At 43.6% G+C, this 24948-nt stretch overlaps 1 protein-coding gene across 2 annotated transcripts; it reads left to right on the top strand.

The window, feature by feature from the left end:
• Positions 1–352: 352 nt before the first annotated feature.
• CD83 (CD83 molecule) lies at positions 353–24645 on the top strand. Of its 2 annotated transcripts, none has more exons than XM_070403430.1 (5): positions 353–443; positions 534–649; positions 13877–14081; positions 16321–16427; positions 23518–24645. In XM_070403430.1, the coding sequence occupies exons 1-5, from the start codon at positions 407–409 to the stop codon at positions 23641–23643; spliced, it is 591 nt and encodes a 196-aa protein (XP_070259531.1). In that variant the 5' UTR covers positions 353–406; the 3' UTR covers positions 23644–24645. The 2 variants fall into 2 exon arrangements, with proteins under 2 accessions (XP_070259531.1, XP_070259530.1); XM_070403429.1 differs by having other exon boundaries at positions 355–443; positions 23515–24645.
• Positions 24646–24948: the final 303 nt, after the last annotated feature.

Below are 24948 nucleotides of genomic sequence, written 5' to 3'. Positions count from 1 at the left end.
ACCTCTCTCAATCTGGTTTCACCTTGGTAAAAAGAACACAACCGGCTGGACTGGCCCCGCTCCAGGATTTGCTGTGCTGGTCAGCGGCTGGTGTCACGCCTGCGAGCGCGGCTTTCAAGGCCAAAGCCCGGGGCGTTCCGCGGGGATAGTTGTCACTGCGGCCAGGCAGCAGCAGCAGTCGCTGCGGCGACGCGAGCTTGGGGGCGCGCGGGGGGCGGGGACGCGCGCGGGCCGCGGGCGCCGGGGGCGGGCAAGGGGACGCCCCGGTGGCCGCGGGGCGGGGAGGGCGCGCCTGCTGCTTCCGCCCCCCGCTGGGGATTCCCCTGGGCCGGCGCCTGGGGAAGTTCCTAAGCGCGCGGGTACAAGAGCGCGGCGCCAGCGCGCCACAGGCCGGCATTCCCCAGCCATGTCGCGCAGCCTCCAGCTCCTGCTCCTGAGCTGCGGTAGGGCCCGAGACCTCCTATCGCCCCCCGTTTCCCCACGACACCCCCTTTCCTCGCTTGCTCACGCCTCCGTCTCTCTCCCTCTTGCAGCCTGCAGCCTAGCGCCAGCAGCGCGGGAAGTGAAGGCGGCTTGTTCCGAGGATGTGAACTTGCCCTGCACCGCCCCCCGGGACCTGCAGGTGCCCTATAGGGTCTCCTGGACCAAGGTAAGCTCCCAGATGCCCGCAGGCAGGGGTTTGGTCGGCTCAATTGGAGGCTGCCGACCCACCTCCCTGAGGCTGGAGACCTTACGCGGCTGGGGATCCGGGAGTCTCCGGCAGCTGAACTCCAAGCACCCTGTCTTCCCATACACCTCCCGGCCCTCGCCCCAACTCTGTGCGCACTCAGGTACTCGGCTGACTTAGATTTTGTTCCCGAGGACCTCAGTTCTTTCCTGCCCCTAGAAGTGGCCCTAATGAATGACTCACATTAGATGTACAGTTGAGCGCGTACGGGTTGATTTGGAGGCCACCTGTGGTTGGGCCGGGGAGAAAGCAGCCAGGGCCTATTGAGACACTGGGAAAGAGGATTTCTGATTTTTGGTGTTTTGTGACTGTGATGCCCATCGGTTTGGAGGTGGGGTGGCGGGAGGCGTTTGGAAAGGAAGGACTGAGAGATGGGCGTGGCCTAGGTTGTTTCATAGGTGGTGGTTACCTGTCAGTCATCCCCTTCCCTTGGCCTCCTCCCTTACCCTAGCTTCTCCGCCCTCTGGCCGTCCTGAGAGGTCCAGCAAGGAGGGTGTCAGCGAGGGTGTATGAGCGGTGTCCACGCGTGTAAGAACAGGCGTCGTTGCCTCTGCTGTGAGAGGATTGAGTCGCGTTGAGGCTTTTTTTAAAGTTTCCTCTGAACTGGAACATTTTCACATTCTAAGATTGCGGTTCTGGTGGCGTTGCAAAGCCAAGCCGCTGCTGTTGGCCGTCACTGGTCCTTTGTTCACCTTCTCTAATGAGATTACTGCCTCTAGGTTAAGCAGAATGAGTATGCTCTCCCAGCCTTATTCTGCAGCTGTCACTCATTGACCTCTTACCTGGGAGCAAATCTCCATGTATTGCCCCTTTCCACAGAAGCAGGGTTCTCTTCTGCCCAGCATAAAAGATGCTGCAGAACCTGAACACACATTTGACCATTTAACAAGGAGCAGAGGACAGTTATTTCTCTCAGCCTACCCAGGTTGACTGTTCCCTGGAGACAGTGCTACACAACTGCTTTTGTGTGTTCTGAATGCACCCACTGTTTGCCCTGCTAATTGCGAAGGTAGGTGCTCCGTGAGTCCAGGCTGGCACTTGGTGAGTTATGTGTAGCGGAAATGGCACTGCAGCCTTGGAGCACAGTGTTGTGTATGAAAGTAGGTTTGTTGTTACTCCTACTTCATTTCCACCGTATTCACCGTGGGATGGAAGAACACATTTCCAATTTCTAAATTGTTCTCATTGTAAAAACAATACTGTTTAGCTCTGGCCAGGTGGCTCAGATGGTTGGAGTGTTCTCCCGTGCACCAGACCGTTTCTGGCTTAATACCTAGATTTCGGGTTCAATCCCCGTCAGAGGCTCATATGGGAAGTAACCAATTGATGTTTCACTCTCACTTCAATGTTTCCCTTTCTCTCTCCCCCTTACTCTCTCTCTAAAATCAATAAAAACGTATCCGCGGGTGAGGATTAAAAAAAAAGAATACTATTTAAACAAAAATAGTGTAAAACCCATATTATTTGAGTGCTCACCATCTGCTAGGCTCTGAGGTAACTATTTACCTGTATTAGCTGTTTCAGTCCTTCCAATAGATCTTCTAAGAGATGAATACCATTACCTCTGCCATAGAGTTGAGGAAACTGAGCCTTAGGGAGTGAAATAACCTGCTCACTGTTACATAACTGGCTAAATGGTGGAGTTGGGATCTCAATCAAGTAGTCTGACTCCACAGCCTGAGTTCTTAAAAGTCTATCTTGTTGTTTCCTCCCTTAAGTACTTAAGGCAACGATTTTCAACCAGTGTGCCACAAGAATTTTTAAAACATGCAATATCTGACTATTTAGTCAGGGGCACAAACCTCTTTTTCTTTAAATATCAAATAAAAAAATGACAACAACAACAGAACAATAATCGTCCAGTGTGAATGAATCAAAATTATACCCATATTTTTGTCAGATTGGCAAAAATATATATATTTTTTGGTATGCAGCCGAATTTTAGTAGTTTATGTGTGCCACGAGATGAAAAAGGTTGAAAACCACTGATTTAAGGTAAAGAAAATGAAAGTGTCGCCAGGCTAGCCAGATAGGGACTTCGTTTTAAAGAAGAGGGAAACCGTGAAACCACTGTTCTTTTCAGAGAGTAATTAAAAAAAGAAAACAATATTAATATCCCCAGGGGAGTAATGAAAAAGTACTCCTGAAACAAGCAGATGAAATTTCATTCTGTAAAGTTCAAACAGTTGTCAAGTTAAATCTTCTTGCACGAGGTCACTTGGAATGATATAGTAAACCATAGCAATTACCCTTTGGCTTCTTGGTTGTCAGCTGATGATGTAACTCTATAATGTATGTGCTTGTTTATTGAACATGACTTTTGCATGATTTACCCAGCAGGTCTCTCAAAACTGTGATAAAAAAAAAGACAACAGTCTCTTGGCATTCTCTTTTTTTCCTGTCATTCCATGGAATAGAGTCTTTGAAAATTCATACCATAGTTATTTATTTATTTTTTAAGAAAGTGAACTGTGATTGAGTAGTGTGGATAGGAGAGCCATGCTATGCCAATGCACTAATCAGATATCTCAAAAATGTTATACATCGTTCCTTCAAGAACTTTTTAATAGATCTCAGCCTATTCTGTAGATATTTGTTATTTTCCAGCCCAGTAATGATACTTTTGCATCAATTGTTCTTGTGCAAGAAAAATGGATAGAGTGTTCTGGAAATAAGGTGAAATATTGAAATACTTCATCTTACAGAGGATTAAGTGACTTGTCATCACCCCCCCGCCCCCCCCCCCCGCCCCAAGTTTCTTACAAAACATTTTAGTCAAGCAGAGAGGTAGCTATAAAGTGAGGAATTTAAATCTGGTGTCACATCACCTTCTCAGCATCACTAGTGTAGTTTGTAAAACCTCTTGCATAGTCGTGGGTTGCCTGCTGGAGAAGTAAAGCAGAAAGTCCCTTACAGGGTGGGTTTTCACTGTCTGCCGATTGAATCACATTCTTGCAGGCCTTCTACATGTCACAATTAGTTACAATGACTCACAATCCAAAATTCCATTTACCACTCAGTTCTCAGGCACAGAGCATCCTGCCACTGTCCAGTTGGCACTGATCACTTGTGATTAACAAAAGGACCTGTGTAGGAGGGAGGGGAGTAAGAGATCAACCGAAGGACTTGTATGCATGCATATAAGCATAACTAATGGACATAAGACACTGGGGGGTAAGGGAGGGTAGGGGTTTGTCAAGGGGGGGGGGGGGGAAAGGATACTTATGTAATACCCTTTGTAATACTTTAAGCGAAAAAAAAAAAAAAAATAAATAAATAAAAAAAAAAAAAAAAAAAAAAAAAAAGGACCTGTGTAAACCATGTGTTTCTTATCATGTGCCTTTTATCAAAAGACTCAAAGCAGATGGTATCCAATCAGTGTTTATAATGTTAGGGCGAATGGGGAAGAACAGTGTCCATTTTATTGTCTTTATTAAGAAGACATAATGAGAGGGACCCAGAAGGGGCTTAGTATAGACATGCACAGGGAGGAATCAAAAGCGGAGCCAAGAGTCGGTAGAGATAGCCCAATTCTTGTTAACCCAACTTTACTTTCCTCCTCTCTGGAATCCAGCAATGGACCCTCCTCTCATCCTTTCCTATATTGTACCTTTTAAGGCAGAATGAGTGATTGAGAAGAAAAAGAAAAGTGAATACAGTACATCCATTAAATTTAGCTTTTAAAGCTGTGAATAGATTGTGGTTGTTTGAGGAGGTATTTAGAGAAATTTTGCAAATAGACTTTTCTGCAGCACTCTTCTTCCACAGGCTGTGACCTTGAGTTGGATTCTAGCATAAGAGAGCATAGCACAAGCCCATGTCTGCCAGGAGTAAGACCACCCATTAAAGGGCCACATCTGTGCTTCAGACTGAGCACCATGGGTTTGCACTCTCTTTAATGAGGCTGCACTAGGTTTGGAGGGAGAGGGTGACACTGGGTGGAGTGTTTGGGGATGGCTGATATTTGCTACTACTACTAATGAATGGCTATTAATCAAGAAGATGTACTACCATCTTTTATCATGCTAGGAGCCCTGACAACCTATGTTGATGCATAACGAAAGAGGATATATAGTTCATCTCTGGGTGACACTGCGGGGGTGAGGACAGATGCGTCACAAGACAAGTATCTTTTTTAGATGATTTCCAAAGGAAGGGAGAAAGGGGAAGTAAGACTATGGTTTCAGAGAATAGATCAGACTTGACATTTATTATATTTAGAAGGGTCCTAGCTGTGGGAGATCATGGGATATCCTGGAGACTAAGGGGTCTGTGGGAGAGCAGGTTAACGGCTTGAATGAGGCTACTTCACCACTCAGCTATTTCTTGTTCTTCATTCATTATGAAGCTGCCTCCCATGTACATTGTTAAACTCCTATTCAGTGGAATTATATTTTCTGTCTCTACCATCTTATGTAATAATGAGCTACATAGCAAGGGGGCCCTAAGCAGAGCAGAGTGCCTTCAGAGGGGCTAGTGTTGATGAATGGTCTAGGTAGATGTACTCTGTACAGCCATAGAACCTGAAGGACCCATGAAGGAGCCAATGCATGCCACTCACTGTACTTCCTTGATTTTAGAATGCCATCCATTGTAAGAGAGATTTAAGAACATGTTTTTAAGAGAAAAAGGAAACATTTGTACATTAAATATAGAAGCACTAAAACACTGAAAAGTGAAAACAATGTGTGGTTTAGCATCATAGAAAAATCATACTGTCCCCATTGGCACCTATACTACTTGACCTGGTTGAATCATTTTTATGGGCTCCACTTTAGGTCAAACTATGAACGACCTAAAGTTGGTTTTCAGATGTCTGTCATATTTACACCTTCATTATTTAGTAAATATTTCTAAGTCCCAAATATGTGCTAAGTTCTGGGCTTGGCATTGGCCATTCCAAGATCAATACAGACGTTTTGCCAGAGGACTATTTTTATTTTATGAAATATATTTTTATTAATTTTCAGAGAGGAAGGGAGAGGGAGAGAGATATAGATATACCAATGATGAGAGAGTATCATTGATTGGCTGCCTGCTGCACACCCCACACTGGGGATCGAGCCTGCAACCAGGGCATGTGCCCTGACTGGGAATTGAACTGTGACCTCCTGGTTCATAGGTCGACGCTCAACCACTGAGCCATGCCAGCTGAGTGAGAGGACCATCTTGAGCACAGGCATGGGCATAGGGATCCACAAGTATTTGGGGGAAAGCTAGTGATTTAGAGAGGACAGTTGTAAAGCAAAAAGCTGAGAGGTGATGTTAGAAGTAGGCTGGGAACAGATTGTGAAGAACCTCGAATGCCAAACTAATGCTTTGAACTTTATCCTTTAGTTAGCAGGGGTCCATTTAAAGTTTTTAAGCAAAGAGGATGACATAATGAAAAATGTCATATTTCTTGTTGTGAAGGGCAGAATATGATTCATCCTAAAAGATGAATCTCAGAGTGAGGCTTTATTCTTTAATTACAGTGAAACTTCCATCAGGTTAACTCAATAAGACTTGAACACATGCATAGAATATTCCTCCCCTTTCCTCTTGGCCCCCAGTCCTGTCCACGTGGTTCTATGGAAGAGTGGGCAAGGCAGAATGTGACTGTCTGAGACAGAGCAATAGAAGTCTCAGCCAGAGCAGAATAGTGGATCACTGAGATTTTTTTTTTTTTAAATACACTCCATTGACCTTCTACAGAGAGGAAGAGAGAGGCACAGAAAGTTAGAAACATCAATGAGAGAGAAACATCGGTCAGCTGCCCCCTGCACACCCCACACTGGGGATGTGCCCGCAACCAAGGCACATGCCCCTGGCCGGAATCGAACCCAGGACCCCTCAGTCCGCAGGCCGATGCTCCATCCACCGAGACAAAACAGTCAGGGCAGATTCCCTGAGATTTTTGAATAATGACAAGACAGAGCAAAGTTGCTAAAATCTTTCAGCTTGGAAGAGGGTAGAGAGGAAGAAGACAGCTGAGAGTTAAATAGGAAAAATAATACCAAACACTTGTTTTCCATTAGACGAGTGTTGTTTAAAAGGGGGAAGCTGAATCACATGAGGACTGTATTGTCTTAGTTCTGTACGTGGTTATGTCACTACACAAAAAAGAGGAAGTTAAAAGAAGGTCTCAATGATGTAAGGGAAGGTTTATGAAGAGCAGGACTAAAAAGAGATTCGCTTACCTAAGAAAAGTGCTCCTCCATCTAAAACTGTTTCCATGATCTCGTCCTGGTTACTCCTGTGATGACCCCAAATTTTCTACCCACAATCTTTAGCTCAGACCTGACCTAGGCTAAAGTACTTCCCTAAAACTTAGAAAATTCAGCATTGTGGATATTTTAGAGATCATTTGAGTAGAAAAATAATTTCTTCCTAAAGCAGAGATTGGGACTTTTAGGAAATGTTGCCAGAGGGGAGACTGGAAGTATCAACAGTAAGGCATGACTGAATGAAGAGGACGGAGTGGAAAGCTATCCGAGGTCATTTCTATTACCAATGTTATCTAATCTAATAAAAGAGAAACATGCAAATTGACCGCACCTCCGCTATGCCCTAAGACATGCCCACCAGCCAATCAGAGCGACTATATGCAAATTAACCCAACCAAGATGGCGGCCGGCAGCCATGGAGCTGGAGCAAGCAGGAGGCTTGGTTGCCCCCGTGATGGAAAGCCAAGTTTCCTGCCTGCCCTGGCCGGCTGTGGCCTCTGCTCAAGGCAACAAAGTTTCAATTATAGAAGATAAATAAATCCCAGATACCTGCTTCCAGCCAGCCTCCACTGGGAGCTTGGGTGGCTGGGGACCATGGCCAGCCTGCAAACAGCCATCAGCCCCTCACCCAGGCTGGCCAGGCACCCCAGCGGGAACCCCCACCCAGACCTGGGACACCCTTCAGGGCAAACCAGCTGGCCCCCACCCATGCACCAGGCCTCTATCCTATATAATAAAAGGGTAATATGCAAATTGATCCTAACAGCAGAACAACTGGGAATGACTGGTCACTATGACACACACTGACCACCAGGGGACAGACGCTCAATGCAGGAGCTGTCCCCTGGTGGTCAGCTCAGCTCTACCACAAGCCAGGCTGACGGCTGCCAGTACAGAGGTGGTGGTGGGAGCCTCTCCCGCCTCCTCAGCAGCGCTAAGGATGTCTGACTGCAGCTTAGGTCTGCTCCCCGCTGGCAAGTGGACATCCCCTGAGGGCTCCCGGGCTGCCAGAGGGATGTTGGACTGCCAGCTTAGGCCCAATCCCCCAGAGAGCGGGCCTAAGCCAGCAGGTGGTCATCCCCTGAGGAGTCCCAGACTGGGCTGAGGGACCCCCCCCCCCCCCCCCCCCGAGTGCACAAATTTTTGTGCACCGGGCCTCTAGTCAATTATAAAGCACTTTATGTGTTTGCTGACTTGATTTTTAAAATAACCCCATGAGATATGAGGTAAGTAAAATAGTTCCAAATGAGGAAATCTCTCAGAGGTGAAGTGATTTACCAAAGATGACCCAGCTAACTGATGGAGAAGCTGGGACTTAACTTCAGGCCTTTTGATTCCAAGGCCTGTGCACTTGTAACATTCTCATTGTATCTAAAATTCACTCATTCATTCAGCAAATACTTTTTGAATATTTCCCATGTGCAGGGACGTATTTAGAATGCTGAATGAAACCTTGGCTATGAAAAGAAAAGAGAGTAATAACATTTTTAGGGCTTTCTGTATGATTGACACTATGCTGTATGTACACCTCCATCATCACAGGTATCTTTACGCCAATGTTGTGAGATTAATTACCACCTAACCCCCCATCTCTGTGAGCAAAAGAAGCCCAAGAGTTGTCCAGTCAGTTGGCCCAGAGCAGGACTTGTGGTAGAGCTAGGGTTTGGTTCCAGGTCCAAAGTCTGTGTTGTTCATTATGTTGCCTCTGCCATAGTCATGACTCTTTTAACCACCATAAATTCAGCTCTGTCTGTTAGATCCACTAAATTTCAAAGTGGAAAATCATTTTTCCAATAAAACTACACTTAGAAAAAAACGATGTTAATGTGCATACATTCTACCCTCATTATGACATCAACCTCCAAGCCAAACTATTTTGCACGTTATAAAGAGCTGTTTTTATGATGAATGGTGATTATATTGGCACTTTAATTGAGTCAGAAACCAAGGTACATGAATGTTAGTGCACGAGAAATGTGATTTTTAAAAAAGCTGTTCAGTGTGATCAGAATATATTAGATTAATTTAATACTATCTTTAAATACAAGTTATACCTTTAAATATGTTTAATCAAATTATTGAATTACATATATATATATATATATATATATACTGTATACACATTGCCCCTCAAATAACCTCTTTCTTGTAGTTAGTTTCCTACCACGTTCTTAATAGATCTCATGAATGATAAATTTGGATTTTAGGTTTGTGGTCAAAATTCTTTCTTTGTGATAAGAATAGAAGTGTTGCCCTCTTATATTCAAATATAGTAATCCAGGAGGGTAGCATATATTTGGATAAAATGATGTAAATTTAAATAAGCACTTTATACAATAGAGTTTTTGACTAAAATATTGTTTCATTTTCAGCCATATTCAACTATTTATTTGATTTATTTTATTCTAGTTCAAATTTGTCCATCATTTCTAAAAGAACTTGATTCATATGCCCTTAAAATTAGTACTTGTATTTGATTGATTTAGTATTCAGCAAATTAAAGAGAGTTGATTTAATTTAGGGCTCGTGGTTTTCTTAAGGTCAAATTGCAATTTTAGAGAATGAATATGGTATGTAAATAATTTAGTCAATTTGGAAGCCTTGAGACAAGTCAAAAGTCCGGAGGCTTTCTGACTATGAGATCCTGTATTTTTCCCTTTTCTAATTCAGTCAAAAAGGTAGACTGGCCAGCAAAAGAGTTAATGTAGAGAATGAAGATTTTAAAAATATAATTGTGTTGAGTGTTTGGAGGTGTTAATTTGCCCAGATCGTGTTGTGGTCTAGTGCACTACAATATCAGCATTGTACTAGTAAAGGGTGCGTTAAATCATGTCAATTACGCTTGGCTGTGACTGCATCGGAGGGCTCCTTTTGTAATAAATTACTGTTTCCAATAATGTGTCTGCAGAGAGGCAGTGAAACACGTTTAGATTTGGAATGTTTAAAGAGCCGTTCTTGCCAGTGGTTGAGTTTGAGCCAGCTCGAATGTTTATAAGAACTCATAAAACAAAGCAAAGTTGAGGATGGCCCGTTTGCTGTTACTCTATCCTCATCCGGTTCTTAAACACCGATGCTGCCACCACAGTGAAATCTGCTGACCCCACAGTGTGCTAGCTGCTCGGGCACAGGGCTGCAGGCAATGATTTGAACTTTTACATATGGAGTGTCTTGGTACTGCTAGTGGGCACTCCCACTTTCAGCATGCAGCATTAACAACAACACTACAACTGTGTCTGTGGCTGTAGACAAGGCCCAGGTTCCCCAGATGGAGTCACATGAGAAGGTGTTGACACAAGACACATCCAAACCTGTAGAGAATTTTTGAGTTTATTTGAGCCAAACTGACAACAGTTGCCAGGAAGCAAAATCTACCAGATTGAGAAAATGCTCCAGAGAAATGCAGTTTTGCAGCTTATTTTATATATTAGAATCGAAGGAGGAGTTGTAAGGAGAGTTACATGCAATCCACTGGTGATCGGTCATGGGGGGCGGGAGAAAGCAAAGCATGGAAATCTCTGGGACTGGCTAAAAAGGCAAAATGGAGAAACACATATTTCTTTTACATTGGTGGGTACCAGTTAGTTAGTAACTAACATTTACAGCACATAGAGATGATGTGTGGGGAACAAGATAATAATGAGGGGGCTGTGGTCTCCTGTTCTGGTGGGAGGTTGTGCCCTGAGGGATCTGGAAAAGGAGATTAGTCTGACATTTCAAAGGTATGCTCTCTTAGATGCAAAATCACAACAGACAGGCTCAGTTAAGGTAAAGATTGGCCTTGGTCAAGGAAGCTATCAGCCTAGGACATGACTACCTGCTGGGACCTGCTCTTAGTTAGGAATTTTTACGTTCAGACCACCCTATATGGTTACTTTCATTCTCTGAGTTTGTAAGGCCCGCCATGCAGGCCTCCCCTGAGCTTGCAAGGTTTGGTATGTGGCCCCTTATTCACCCACAAAGGCATATCTTACAATAACTAAAAGAAGGGGAATAGGCATTATCTACACCCACAGCTTGATGCCAGAGGAGGGTTATGAACTATTTCCAGGCACATCGTGTGAAGGTACAGGTTCCTTTTGCTGGAGCGAGTTACCAGGCAAAGAGAGCTGTTTGTTACTGTGGCAAGAGTTCTCAGGTGAAGCCAATAGCGTTCCTTGTTCTCTGGGTCTTTCAGGAAGACCCAGGAAGGGGCCATTGGAAGATGACCCCGTGGGAGTTGAGATACTTTGCCATGATCCCATGGCTGGCTGTGTGGCTCAGGACATCAGTTCTGCAGGTCGCTTTGGGGTTCTTTGTTCTGCCTTTCCCTACTTCTCCTGTTTGTTCTTCTCACCCTGCCTTGGCTTTGCTATTGAAAATAACTAGAGGCCCGCTGGAGGTTTTTGCTAGAAGCCCATGAAAATCTGGCCATCAAGTAAATTACTTTTTGCTGTTGTTACTGGCGATGTTTGAAATGAATTCTCCTCTGCATATGGGCAGAAGGCCACTGCCAGCAGTTCTGATCAGCTGGGCATACAGTACTTGCCTGGGAGGCTCCAAGCAGCCAGCATGGCAGTGGGGTCCTATTTAAGTAAATAAGCACAATAGTTTATTTTCCACCTGCTCCAGGGGGTTGGAAGTTTTGATCTTGACTTTTAGGGCCTTTCTGAGCTGAGGGATGGGGTCACTGGATGGGAGAGGAAGCTCCAGGAGAGGAGAAAACCAGAGGCAGATCACCTCGAAATGATTGTTGCAGCCAGTGTCTGTCTCTTCAGATGCAGAGATTTCTAGCAAAACAGTTCCAGTGAAATCTGTTAGTAAGTCGAACGCATTTGGAGGTTAAGTTTGAAAAGACATCACCGTGCAAATTGCAGAGACCTAGCTGACTTGATTAGTTCAAACTAGAGATGGGGAGTCTCGGAACAGGTGGCCCCTGATGGTCTTGGACACCTGGCCCATCTAAAGCTCTGGTGGGAAGGGGCACCTCTTCAGGTGGGGGGTGGGGGGGACAGGTGTGAGCACATGATGAGGCCTTAGTGCAGTGATGGCGAACCTATGACACGTGTGTCAGAGGTGACACGAGAACTCATCTTTTTGGTTGATTTTTCTTTGTTAAATGGCATTTAAATATATAAAATAAATATCAAAAATATAAGTCTTTGTTTTACTATGGTTGCAAATATCAAAAAATGTCTATATGTGACACGGCTCCAGAGTTAAGTTAGGGTTTTTCAAAATGCTGACACGCCGAGCTCAAAAGGTTTGCCATCGCTGCCTTAGTGTGTGGTTTAATTAGTCCTGAAAAGGGAAACATTGAGCTATGTTATATGTGTTTTAGAATCCGTTGGACGCCTTAACTTTTTCTAAGGTTCCCTGGCCACACCTCCTTTTTTCCCTTTATTTTTGAACACCTAAAGGCCCCAGTCTGTAGATCCTTGATTATTCAGGAAGGAACCTTTCAACACAAGAAGAACCGTCAAGAAATAGGATTTACATTCATAGACTGGGCCTGAGAAAAGCCATTAGTCTTAGCAGCCCCATGCCAGTGAGTGGAGCAGGGCTCCGTGCAGGAGCGATAAATCTGCCACCAGATGTCTCTGCAGCCCACTCCACAGGAATGCTAACTACACCCGAGGCTGTGGAAGCTGGAACCGGAGCTTTCTGGTGACTTCGTAGCATGCTCCCCTAACTTAATAAATTAAGCAGGAACCAACCATTGAGGGGGTGTGTGTGTTTTCTTTCCTTAGGTGCCTTGGCATCACTGGGTGTCCCCTGATCCCTTGGTTATATATTTCCCTGCACGATTCCCTTCTGAGAAGGAGGAGAGGAGTTGTAGGTGCCCCAGAGTGAGGGAGGAAGCACTGGCAGGTGCAGGCAAAGACAGTGACAGTGAAGCCTGCTAATGCTGTGTCTTACCTTGGGGTGGCTCTGTGGTGCTGTTGCAATGCTGGGGACAGGAAAGGAATGCCACTGAACCCAAGCTCCTGCTGGTCTCCAGCCACTCAGCATAGGGCTAGGGGCTGAGCACCGAACACAGTGATTCACCTCTCTGCTTGTTTAAGTCTGTTTTAGAAGCTTTGAAATATTTCATTGGAAGGTGGACAGGCAAGTTAATTAGGCAAATTAAGTATATACCTGGGGAAAAGAGAATTGATGGTGAGTGCAGCGGGTGCCTAATCTTTGAAGTAGGAGATGACGAAGAGACCCCAGCAATTAATCATAAAGATAGTTCAGGGAAAGAAAACCCACCCAATTAGTTTGGCTAAATTTGGCATCTACAGGCTGATCTGTCCTGGGTACAGTAATTTAAGCTGTAATTATCCTTTCATGTGTATCTCGATATGACCAAATGATCTGACACAGAATCTCCGCATGGCACTACTGTCACCTGTCTTCCTACTTTAGTAGAGTAAGTGTGGTACCTCCTGTGATGTCTTGGATGACCACACAGATATGCTGTCTTTGGAGAACAGCTTAAGTCAGATCATTGTCTGGCAATGGTCTTAACAGATTTAGGAATGTTTCCAAATCGAAGGCTGGAATACAAAAATAAGAGTCAGTCGGTGGGTGAGTTGGTAGCTGAAGAACACAAGAGGACATTTAATATAGAACAGCCAGCAACAAAATTTGATTCAAAGTGATTTACCCATTTCATCAGATCATCATCGTCTACACATCATCAGCATCAATAGCAACACTCTCTTTCATGTAGGGTAGAGGATGGGATATGAAGGATCATAAAATACAGTCCTGATGTAATTCCAAAAACAAACAGAGCCTTAAAGAATTGTCATCGATTCTCTCCCCCTGCCCCCCAAAGGTCACACATCCATACAATAAACTGTTTCCAGACATCTGTGGAGGGTGGGTTTTATGAAAACAAGAGGCAGCACATTGGTGTGGAGGCTCAGTGCTTGCGGATCTGTCAGTAGAGCATGATTCAATGATTCTTTTTTTTAAACAGCTTACAGAGAGCGGTGAAGAGAGGATAGAGGTGCAGAACCATCACCAGATGGAGCAGGAGGGCCCTTTCGAGGTCCCCAGTGAAGGGCTGTATTCCCTGAAGATCCGAAACACTACCAGCTGCAGCTCGGGCACATACAGATGCACTCTGGAGGGGCCGGAAGGGCAGAGAAACCAAAGTGGCACAGTGACCTTGAAAGTGACAGGTGAGGTGGTCTGCTGCACTTGTTTTCTTCTTGCAAATGCCTGTGCACTTTCTGTAGGTGTTAAAATTGACCCTCTCCGCCGAAGCCTAAGTCAGAAGCTTTGGAGCACATCTGTGGCTGAAAGCTAAATTCTACTGCAAGAATGCCATCACTTGTCCTTTTTTCTATAAATGAGGACAGATCCACCCAGACTGACTGGGGAAGATGCCTCATGTAATTAACTTGATTATTGTTTAGTCATGGAAGAATGCTGTGGAGCAAATAGGAAATATCTAAGTCTGATTCTTGGAAGACGGAGAAATTGTATGGTCCCCAAACACCAGATAACTGTATTATTCTGCTCATCTGGGGCCTTGAAACATAGTTGCTTCATGTTTCTACCTTTTTAACACGAGAACATCACTTCTCTTTCCCTTTATAGAGGTTAACTTTCCCAATATCTCAACTCAGGCCAAAGGAAAAGAGTACAGCAAGAAAATCATGTTCCAGTGACTGACACACATTTTTGCTCCGTGAATCAAGTGTCAAGACAAGGATCATCTCCTTCTTGGATTTTTTTTTAATAACATCTTTATGTAGATTAAAATATGCCTTGCATTTGACTTCTGCCCAATTCTTGTTAGTGGCTGAGACTTGAAATGACAAACATGTTGTTGTCACATAATCCCTGATTTTTTTTACAATAGCTACTTTTTCCCATCCAGTATTTCAAAGGAATCTGACTCAAGATAATATTCTGATTCTCCCAAGAACACAATCTGTGTTTATTGGTCAGTGTTTGATTTGGTTCACTATTACACACACACACACACACACACACACACACACACACACACACCCATCACAGCATAACCCTTGTCCGTCTCTAGCCCTTTACACTGCTTTGTTTGTCTTTGTAGAATTTCCTACACCTGACATGCTCCATTCTCTGCTTTGGTCTCTGCTGTCTCTGGCACAAGTAGACACTCAATGAATATTATGATAGAAACGGGAGAAACCCGGCAGGGAAGAGCAGAGATGAAGTGAAAGCAAAGCTGATTTTCTGTCCTTTCCTCTTCGAAGGCCTGCAAGTTGCTAGGTGGTTAGACTCTAGAGTCACTTAGATCTGGTTCAGATATTAGCTATGCTGTTCCTTAGCATGTGATCTTGGACAAATCTCCGATCAATGCTAAGCCTCAGTTATTTCATCTCTAAAATGGAATAATAATTTATACGACCAGCTTGCTATGACGGTTAAATGAGATATTGCATTAAAATGCTAGTACAGTGCCTGGGGTAGACTGTGTGCCCAATACATGGTAGGAAGCATTAGGCCAGTGATTCTCAACCTTGAGTCACAGGTTCCTGTGAGAATTCATCCCTAGACTATTGCACTAACTTTTAAATCCAGTTTTAGGGGTTGACAGTTTTCTTGAGGTTATCCCTTGGGAAGAACCCCTCAATCATCTGCACTTCACCTACTCCTGCCTGGCCTTCAGGGAGACTCAGTTAGCAACCTTGCTTCCCCAAGCAGCACATAGGATGTCATGTCTGAGTGGGGAGAGGCTGTCTACGCCATGTCCCCTCCTGGGCTGAATGCCTCATTCCGCTGCCCAGATGGTTGCAACCACAGCCTTTAACCCCTCTGGGGAGCTTGTTCTATAGGCCACCCTTACCATCAGTCTTGGTGGAGGAGCTTTAAAAATTTTACAAAAGTGTGTCTACTTACCCAGCGATAGCTAGGCAGCTCGCTGCCTCATTTTGTAGTCCTGCAGTCCTCCTGCTGTCAGGACACCCAGCATTCTACACAACACAATGAAGATAGATAGATCAACAACTGGTGGTTCATCTGATATAAATGCAAATTAAAAGCCAGGAAACCCCGGACGTTTGAAATGGAGACTGATGGGCAGCAGGATAAGTCTGGACCTGACTCCTGACTCTGCCATCTGCCTTAGTCCCTCAGCCTCTCTGAGCCTTGATTCCTTCATTTGTAAAATGGGATGCTCAGACCTGTCCCAGAAGATTCAGTGAGATGCTATGTGTCAATCCCATTGCACACAGCTTGATAGAGTGAGAGTGAGCGCTGGCTGCCGCCATCACTGCCACTGCTGTCATTACTGTTGTTCTTCCGATGGCACAGATGTGAGGACAGTAATGGGAGACAGGGACTTAACGAGCAGGAACAAAGCATCTTAGCTTTTTATTATGATAGAAAAGTCCTGTTAAATGGCTTCATATTTCACCTGTTTTTTTAAAGGATGCCATAAGGAGTGCAGAGAAGCAACTTTTAAGAAATACAGAGCTGAGATTGTACTGCTGTTGGCTTTGGTGGTTTTCTACTTAACACTCATCATTTTCACTTGTGTAAGTATCTTCTTAAGACATCTGTTATTACTAAAAGATCACCCGGGGCACCAATCTGAATGTTTTGTAGACAGTGTAAGTCATTTAATAACAGAGAGCTAGTCTCTGTGCCCTGGACTGATTGAGCCCCCGGACTGTGAGAATCATTACAACAAGCTCCCAGCTTGTTTTTTTTTTTTTTTTTTTTTTTTTATTGCTTAAAGCATTACAAAGGGTATTACATATGTGTCCTTTTTTCCCCCCCACCCTTGACAAGCCCCTTCCCTCCCTTACCCCCCAGTGTCTTATGTCCATTAGTTATGGTTATATGGATGCATACAAGTCCTTCGGTTGATCTCTTACTCCCCTCCCTCCTGTCCCCCAACCCTCCCTGGCCTTACCACTGAAGTCCGACAATTGGTTTGAGGCAGCTCTGCCACTGTATTTATTATTGTTCAAAAGTTTGTAATGGTCTTAATTATCCATGAATGAGTGAGATCATGTGGTATTTTTCCTTCATTGACTGGCTTGTTTCACTTAGCATAATGCTCTCCAGTTCCATCCATGCTGTTGCAAATGGTAAGAGTTCCTTCTTTTTAACAGCAGCATAGTATTCCATCGTGTAGATGTACCACAGTTTTCTAATCCATTCATCTACTGATGGGCACTTAGGCTGTTTCCAGATCTTAGCTATGGTGAATTGTGCTGCTATGAACATCTGGGTGCATATATCCTTTCTGATTGGTGTTTCTGGTTTCTTGGGATATATTCCTAGAAGTGGGATCACAGGGTCAAATGGGAGTTCCATTTCCAATTTTTTGAGGAACCTCCATACTGCCTTCCATAGTGGCTGCACCAGTCTGCATTCCCACCAGCAGTGCACAAGTGTTCCTTTTTCTCCACATCCTCTCCAGCACTTGTCGTTTGTTGATTTGTTGATGATGGCCATTCTGACAGGTGTGAGATGGTACCTCATTGTTGTTTTGATTTGCATCTCTCGGATGATTAGTGACTTTGAGCATGTTTTCATATGTCTCTTGGCTTTCTGAATGTCCTCTTTTGAAAGGTGTCTATTTAGATCCTTTGCCCATTTTTTGATTGGATTGTTTGTCTTCTTTTTGTTAAGTTGTATGAGTTCCCTATAAATTTTGGAGATTAAGCCCTTATCAGATATGACGTTGGCAAATATGTTTTCCCACGAGGTGGGTTTTCTTGTTGTTTTGTTGATGGTTTCTTTTGCTGTGCAGAAGCTTTTTATTTTGATGTAGTCCCATTTGTTCATTTTCTCTTTAGTTTCAACTGCCCTAGGAGCTGTATCAGTGAAGAAATTGTTTTGGCATATGTCTGAGATTTTGTTGCCTTTGTATTCTTCTAGAATTTTTATGGTTTCCTGTCGTACATTTAAGTCCTTTATCCATTTTGAGTTTATTCTTGTGTGTGGTGTAAGTTGGTGGTCTAGTTTCATTTTCTTGCATATGTCTGTCCAATTTTCCCAACACCATTTATTGAAGAGACTATCTTGGCTCCATTGTATGTTCATGCCTCCTTTGTCAAAAATTAATTGAGCATATTGGTTCGGGCTAATTTCTGGACTCTCTATTCTATTCCACTGATCTATATGTCTGTTCTTGTGCCAGTACCAGGCAGTTTTGAGAACAGTGGCTTTGTAATACAGCTTGATATCTGGCATTGAGATCCCACCTACTTTGTTCTTTCTCAGGATCGTTGCAGCTATTCGGGGTCTTTTTTTATTCCAGATGAATTTTTGGAGAGTTCGTTCTAGATCTTTGAAGAAGGCCATTGGTATTTTAATGGGAAGTGCGTTGAATGTATAGGTTGCTTTGGGTAGTATGGACATTTTAATGATGTTGATTCTACCAATCCAAGAACATGGTATGTTCTTCCATCTGTTTATGTCTTCCTCTATCTCTTTTTTCAACGTCCTGTAGTTTTCTGAGTAGAGGTCTTTAACCTCTTTAGTTAAGTTTATTCCTAGGTATCTTAATTTTTTTGGTGCGATGGTAAATGGGATTGTTTTTCTGATCTCCCTTTCTGAAAGTTCACTATTGGTGTATAGAAATGCCTCAGATTTCTTGGGGTTAATTTTGTATCCTGCTACATTGCCAAATTCATGTATTAAGTCTAGTAGCTTTTTGATGGAGTCTCTAGGGTTTTGTATGTATAATATCATGTCATCTGCAAATAAGGACAGTTTTACTTCCTCTTTTCCAATTTGGATGCCTTTTATTTCTTCTTCTTGCCTAATTGCAATGGCTAATACTTCCAGTACTATGTTGAACAGGAGTGGTGAGAGTGGGCATCCCTGTCTTGTTCCTGTTCTTAGGGGAAATGGTGTTAGTTTTTGTCCATTGAGTATGATGTTGGCTGTGGGCCTGTCATATATGGCTTTTATTATGTTGAGGTATGATCCTTCTATTCCCACCTTTCTGAGAGTTTTTATCAAAAATGGGTGTTGGATTTTGTCGAATGCTTTTTCTGCATCAATTGATATGACCATGTGGTTTTTTTCTTTCAATTTGTTTATGTGATGTATCACATTTATTGATTTACGGATGTTGTACCATCCTTGCATCTCTGGGATAAATCCTACTTGGTCATGGTGTATGATCCTTCTGATGTACTGCTGGATCCGATTTGCTAAGATTTTGTTGAGGATTTTGGCATCTATGTTCATGAGGGATATTGGCCTGTAATTCTCTTTCATTGTGATGTCTTTACCTGGTTTTGGTATTAGGGTGATGCTGGCTTCATAGAATGAGCTTGGAAGCGTTCCTTCCTCTTGAATTTTTTGTAGTAGTCTGAGGAGGGTAGGTTTTAGTTCTTCCTTGAATGTTTGGTAGAACTCCCCTGTGAAGCCGTCTGGCCCTGGGCTTTTGTTTGCTGGAAGCTTTCTGATGACTGCTTCAATTTCTTCCATAGTTATTGGCCTATTGAGGTTTTTAGATTCTTCCTGATTGAGTTTTGGAATGTTGTATTTTTCTAGGAATTTGTCCATTTCCTCCAGGTTGTCTAGTTTGTTGGAGTAGAGTTGCCCGTAGTATTGTTTAACAATCATTTGTATTTCTGTGGGGTCTGTTGTTATTTCGCCTCTATCATTTCTGATTTGGTTTATTTGGGACCTCTCTCTTTGCTTCTTGGTGAGCCTGGCTAGGGGTTTGTCAATCTTGTTTATCCTTTCAAAGAACCAGCTCTTGGTTTCATTGATTTTCTGTATTGTTTTTTTGGTCTCTATTTCATTGATTTCTGCTCTAATCTTTATTATCTCCTTCCTTCTGCTCACTCTGGGGTTTTCTTGTTGCTCTCTTTCTAATTCTTTGAGTTGTAGAGTTAGATGATTGACTACCATTTTTTCTTGTTTTTTGAGATAGGCCTGTAGAGCTATAAACTTTCCTCTCAGGACTGCTTTCATTGTGTCCCAGAGGTTTTGGATTGTTGTGTTTTCATTGTCATTAGTGTCCAGGATGTTTTTAATTTCTTCTTTGATGTCATCGGTAACCCAATCAATATTTAATAACATGCTATTCAGCTTCCAAGTGTTTGAGTATTTTGGGTTGTTTTTATTGTAGTTTATTTCTAACATTATGCCATCGTGGTCTGCGAAGAAGCTTTTTATGATTTCAATCTTCTTGAATTTGTGGAGACTTTGCTTGTGACCCAATATGTGGTCTATTTTTGAATATGTCCCATGAGCACCTGAGAGGAATGTATATTCCGCAGCTGTGGGGTGAAGTGTTCTGAAGATGTCAATTAAGTCCATCTGATCTAGTGAGTCATTTAGGATTGCTGTTTCTTTGCTGAGTTTTTGTCTAGCGGATTTATCCAGTGATGTCAGTGGTGTATTAAAGTCCCCTACTATGATTGTATTGTTGTCGATCTCTCCCCTGATATCTTCCAGAAGTTTTCTTATGTATGTGGGTGCTCCTGCATTGGGTGCATATATGTTTACCAGGGTTATATCTTCTTGTTGTATTGATCCCTTTAGTATTATGAAGTGGCCTTCCTTATCTCTGGTTATGGCCTTCACTTTGAGATGTATTTTGTCAGATATAAGTATTGCTACCCCAGCTTTCTTTTTCTTTCCATTTGCGTGAAAGATATTTTTCCATCCCTTCACTTTCAGTCTGTGTGAGTCCCTTCTAATGAGGTGGGTCTCTTGTAGACAGCAGATGTAAGGGTCATGTTTTTTTATCCATTCAGCCACTCGATGTCTTTTGGTTGGAGCATTTAGTCCATTTACATTTAAAGTTATTATTGAAAGGTACTTGTTTGTAGCCATTTCTTTGTGTGTGTGTGTGTGTGGCTGTTTTCTTTCTGAGCTTGATATTTCTTCTTTTTACACCAGTCCCTTTAGCATTTCTTGCATGGCTGGCTTGGTGGTGATAAACTCCCTTAGCCCTTTTTTGTCTGTGAAGCTTCTTATTTCCCCTTCAATTTTGAATGATAGCCTTGCTGGATAGAGTATTCTTGGATTCAGTCCTTTGCTTTGCATCACTTTGTAGATTTCCGTCCATTCTTTTCTGGCCTGATGTGTTTCTGTTGAGAAATCATTTGATAATCTAATGGGAGATCCCTTGTATGTTACTTTCCGTCTCTCTCTTGCAGCCTGTAAGATTCTCTCTTTATCCTGAACATTTGCCATGGTAATTATGATGTGTCTTGGTGTGGGTCTTTTCGGGTTCACCTTGTTTGGGACTCTCTGGGCTTGTGTGACTTTTTTCTTCCCCACCTCAGGGAAGTTTTCTGATATTATTTCTTCGAATAGGTTTTCTAATCCATGTTCATCTTTCTGTTGTTTTGGCACCCCTATTATTCGTATGTTGTTTCGTTTCATGTTGTCCCAAAGCTCCCTTAGGCTCTCCTCCTGTCTTTTAATTTTTTTCTCCATTTGCCGTACAGTTTGAGTGTGTTTTGCTTCCTTGTCTTCTAATTCACTAATTCGGTCCTCCGCTTCTCCCAGTCTACTGTTGATACTTTCAATGGAGTTTTTTATTGAAGCTATGTCGCTCTTCATTTCTTCTTGGGACTTACTTAAGTTGTTGATTTTTTCATCTGTTTCTTCTAGCTTCTTGCATAAGTAGTTGAGTTTTTCATCTGTTTCTTCTTGCTTCTTGAACATCTGGTGCATGTACTCTAGGAACCTTATTCTGAATTCTTTTTCCGTCATGTTGCATATCTCTGTCTCACTTAGCTTCTTTTCTGGCGAGTCCTCCTTTTCTTTCCTTTGGGGGTTTCTTTGCCTACCCATGTTTGATCTCGCTGACATATGTAGATGTTGAGATGTTCAGTGGCTGCTCCCTGGGTGGCAGGGGCTCCTTGGGTTGTGGTTGCTGCTCAGACGGTTGCGGTAGCAGCTGCTTTCCAGTTGGCAGCAGCTCCTCTGGTGGGTGTTGTTCACAGCTGTGTTGGCTCTTCTGGCTGGTGGGGGGAGGCTTCACATACAGCTGCTGTTCCACAGACAGAGGGTGTGGTGATCAGGAGGCTGTGGTGATCAGGAGGCTGCGGTGGTCAGGGGGCTGCTTTTGCTTGGATCTGCGGTCTGGGAAACGCTCCTCTCTTAACAGCACTGCATGATCTGGGAAACGCTCCTCTCTTATGGGCACTGCATGGTCCGGTCAGTTCTTCAGGATGCCCCCTGTAGTCTCAGTTCTCAGCTGAGTAAATTTGCCAATTCAGGGTGGGTGTTATTAGTTTCAGCTGCTTACTCCGTTTGCTCCGGGACAAGACCTGGGACGCGTCTGCCTATATCGCCGCCATCTTTAAATATGTAAATTCCTGTAGAAAAATTGTTTTGTGTCCATATTATCAGCGAAGATAATCCTGAAGGATGAATCTGTGGTTCCTCATATCATAATTTCCCTTTCATTTCAATGTGAAAGGCCAACATGACATCTGAGCAGAAATGCACGAGCAGAAACCATGGCAGGAACCAGTACCACAGAAAGAAAACCTGAACTGTCTCCCAGCTTGTTTTTGTCCTGTGGCTCTGCACAGAGCACTGGGATGAGACATGAAGTAAGATATTGAAGGAAATCTGAGAAATGCCTCATGGTTACAGTGGTGGAAAGGGCAACACCTTCTGCCCCCCAGCCGGACAGAGGCACGTTCTTGTAGGCCAGTGAGCATCACAGCCACACAGGGAAAGATCAGTGTCCTTCACCTGCCCTCCAACTGTTTCCTCTTAAGGATTCTCTCCTTATATTTTGTTACTTCCACTCACTTCTTTAGAATTAACCCTGCGAAGCCAGAGCAGTAGGGAACACAGAGAGTGTCCTGTGGTAGAGGATGGCTGGCCACTTCTTAGGCATCCTTGACATGCCCTTGAGCTATTGGCAGCAGACTCCAGCTTAGAGACTCTGAGCCTCTTCTGCATAGCTGCTCACCCCGGTTGACTGAGGTTGTCGGGGAGCAGGGTCCACTCTGGGCCTGACCCATGAGGAAATGATCTTTCCCATCTGCCTCAATGCCATCAGGAAGGGCTGGCTACATAGGGACTGGGACAGATCTCACCCAGGAGCTATGCCAGGGCTCCTTTGTTTGGTCACTGATTGGATCTCTATATTTACTTACTTGCCTCTCTGGTCCTGTACTCCTCTCTCTGGTTGCTATTCTAAACATTAGTTAAGTAAAAGACTCTGGTGAGCACCTACTGTATAGAAGGCATGAAGCTAGGCACTGTAGGGGTGTAAGACATAGTTCCTGCTCTCAAAGAGCTTGTAATTTTGTCTTTAAAGTTATTTGCATATAAGATAGTTAGAATTACTGGGCAGTAAATTTTAAAAGTGAGTGACTTTAGGGTTTTTTTTGCAAATGCCTGTTTCTATGGGCACTGATTTTTCCATACACATAACTAACAGTAGGGGCCTGAAATGACCCCAGTCTGTAACCAGTGCATCTCCTTGTTAGAGTTTAGAAGTAGCAGTGAAGTAGACCAAGCCCAGTGTAGAGTGAGTGAGTAGCCAGCGTAATGAGGGCTTTCAAACCAAATGTCCAGGCAGCCCTTAGTGAATGGAGTCTGAATCGAGGTGACAACTGGTGCATTTCTCCAAATATTCACTTCTCACTTATCTCTTTTAATTTATTTTTTCAGAAGTTTGCACGACAACAGAGTATTTTTCCAGATTTTTCTAAACCTGTAATGGAACGAGCATTTCTCCCAGTCACCTCCCTAAACAAGCCTGTGGAGCTAGTGACTCTTCCCAAGACAGAACTGGTATGAGCAACTTTCTGCAGGATGTTTCTCCTAAAGCCGAAGGCTCCGTGGTGTGCCTGTGTGTCACCCAGGACAAAGAAGAACGCGCCCCACACCGAAGGTGGCAGCCTTCCTGGGAATTCCTTCACCTGACCAAAACATCTGAAAGGGAATCCCACCGCACTTGCTGTGAATAGAATTTTGAAAACCATCACATGACCACATAGCATGGGCCACCGGCTGGGTGCTCTCTTGTGCTGCTTCCTCACAGCTACCTTCTCAGCACTCTTCAGCTATCTGGTCAACCTCTTCAAACTTTTTTCAGTCACATAAAAGCTATGGTGAGATGCAGTGGAAAAGTGTCTTGGGAAATGTGAATCTCCAGAGCTGGCCCTGGGACAGACTCTTGAGGACAGCTGCACATCTGGGAAACATCTCTTTGAATTTGCTATGTTTCTTGTACTAGCCCAGATGTTTTATGTCTGGAAGAAATGGACAGGCCATGCTGTGAGACAGTGGGGAATATTTAGCAAATGGTTTCCTGGTGTGAAGGCTCTGCTATTACTAAGGGGTATTATGTGTACATAGAAATATCAGGTTGATGAACTGTTCCCCAACAGGGCCTTTGCATCTTGGAAAGACATGTGTAAAGAAGCAATAAAAAAGAATGCCACCTTTATTTTTTATATCTCTATAATGCTTGTCAAAGAAGGACTTGTATTTTTTCTCCCTTTGAAATTTATATCGACAGCTATCGTTTCTAACTGACAAGCAGCCTGTCTGTAGAGAGTGAGAAGACATCAGCTGGGGTGACAACAATGGGACAGAGACCCGTTTACTGGCTAGTGACCCAGTGGAAATGTCGGACCAATCATGCAATCTGGGTTTAGTCCCAGTTGTCCCCACTACCTGTATGATCTTGGGCAAGATCCTATAGTTTCTACTGTCTCGGTTATAAGCCAAAAGCTGTTGTATGAGTTGATTGAAATAATGTGTGTGAAAATGCTCTAAAAAAGTATAAAGCACTCACTGTACACATTTGAAGCTTCATTGCATTATTATCCTTATTGCAGTGGTGTTCTGGGCAGGGGAGAATGACTTCCACTTTTTACATTTTGCTTTGTCCCAAACAAAAAACCCTACAAGGGAGGCTTTCCCATAGTCTTCTGTATAAGGTGCTTTTGGGGAGTGAGGAGGTCAGTTCAGGCGCCTGTTCCTGAAGCACCAACCAGAAGTCCTCCACAAGCTGCTGGGTCGAGCCGCTGGGACACAGGGAGATGAAATTCACAAATGTTACGTAGATGTTTGGGCAAGTGTTGTGTTTTTCTTATC

Source organism: Myotis yumanensis, unplaced genomic scaffold (genome assembly GCF_028538775.1).
Source record: "Myotis yumanensis isolate MYYU_CA2020_CCGP unplaced genomic scaffold, mMyoYum1.0.hap1 SCAF_2, whole genome shotgun sequence".
Classification (NCBI taxonomy): domain Eukaryota; kingdom Metazoa; phylum Chordata; class Mammalia; order Chiroptera; family Vespertilionidae; genus Myotis; species Myotis yumanensis.
Note: the sequence above shows the minus strand (reverse complement) of the source record. Positions and strands in the feature narration are given on the sequence as shown.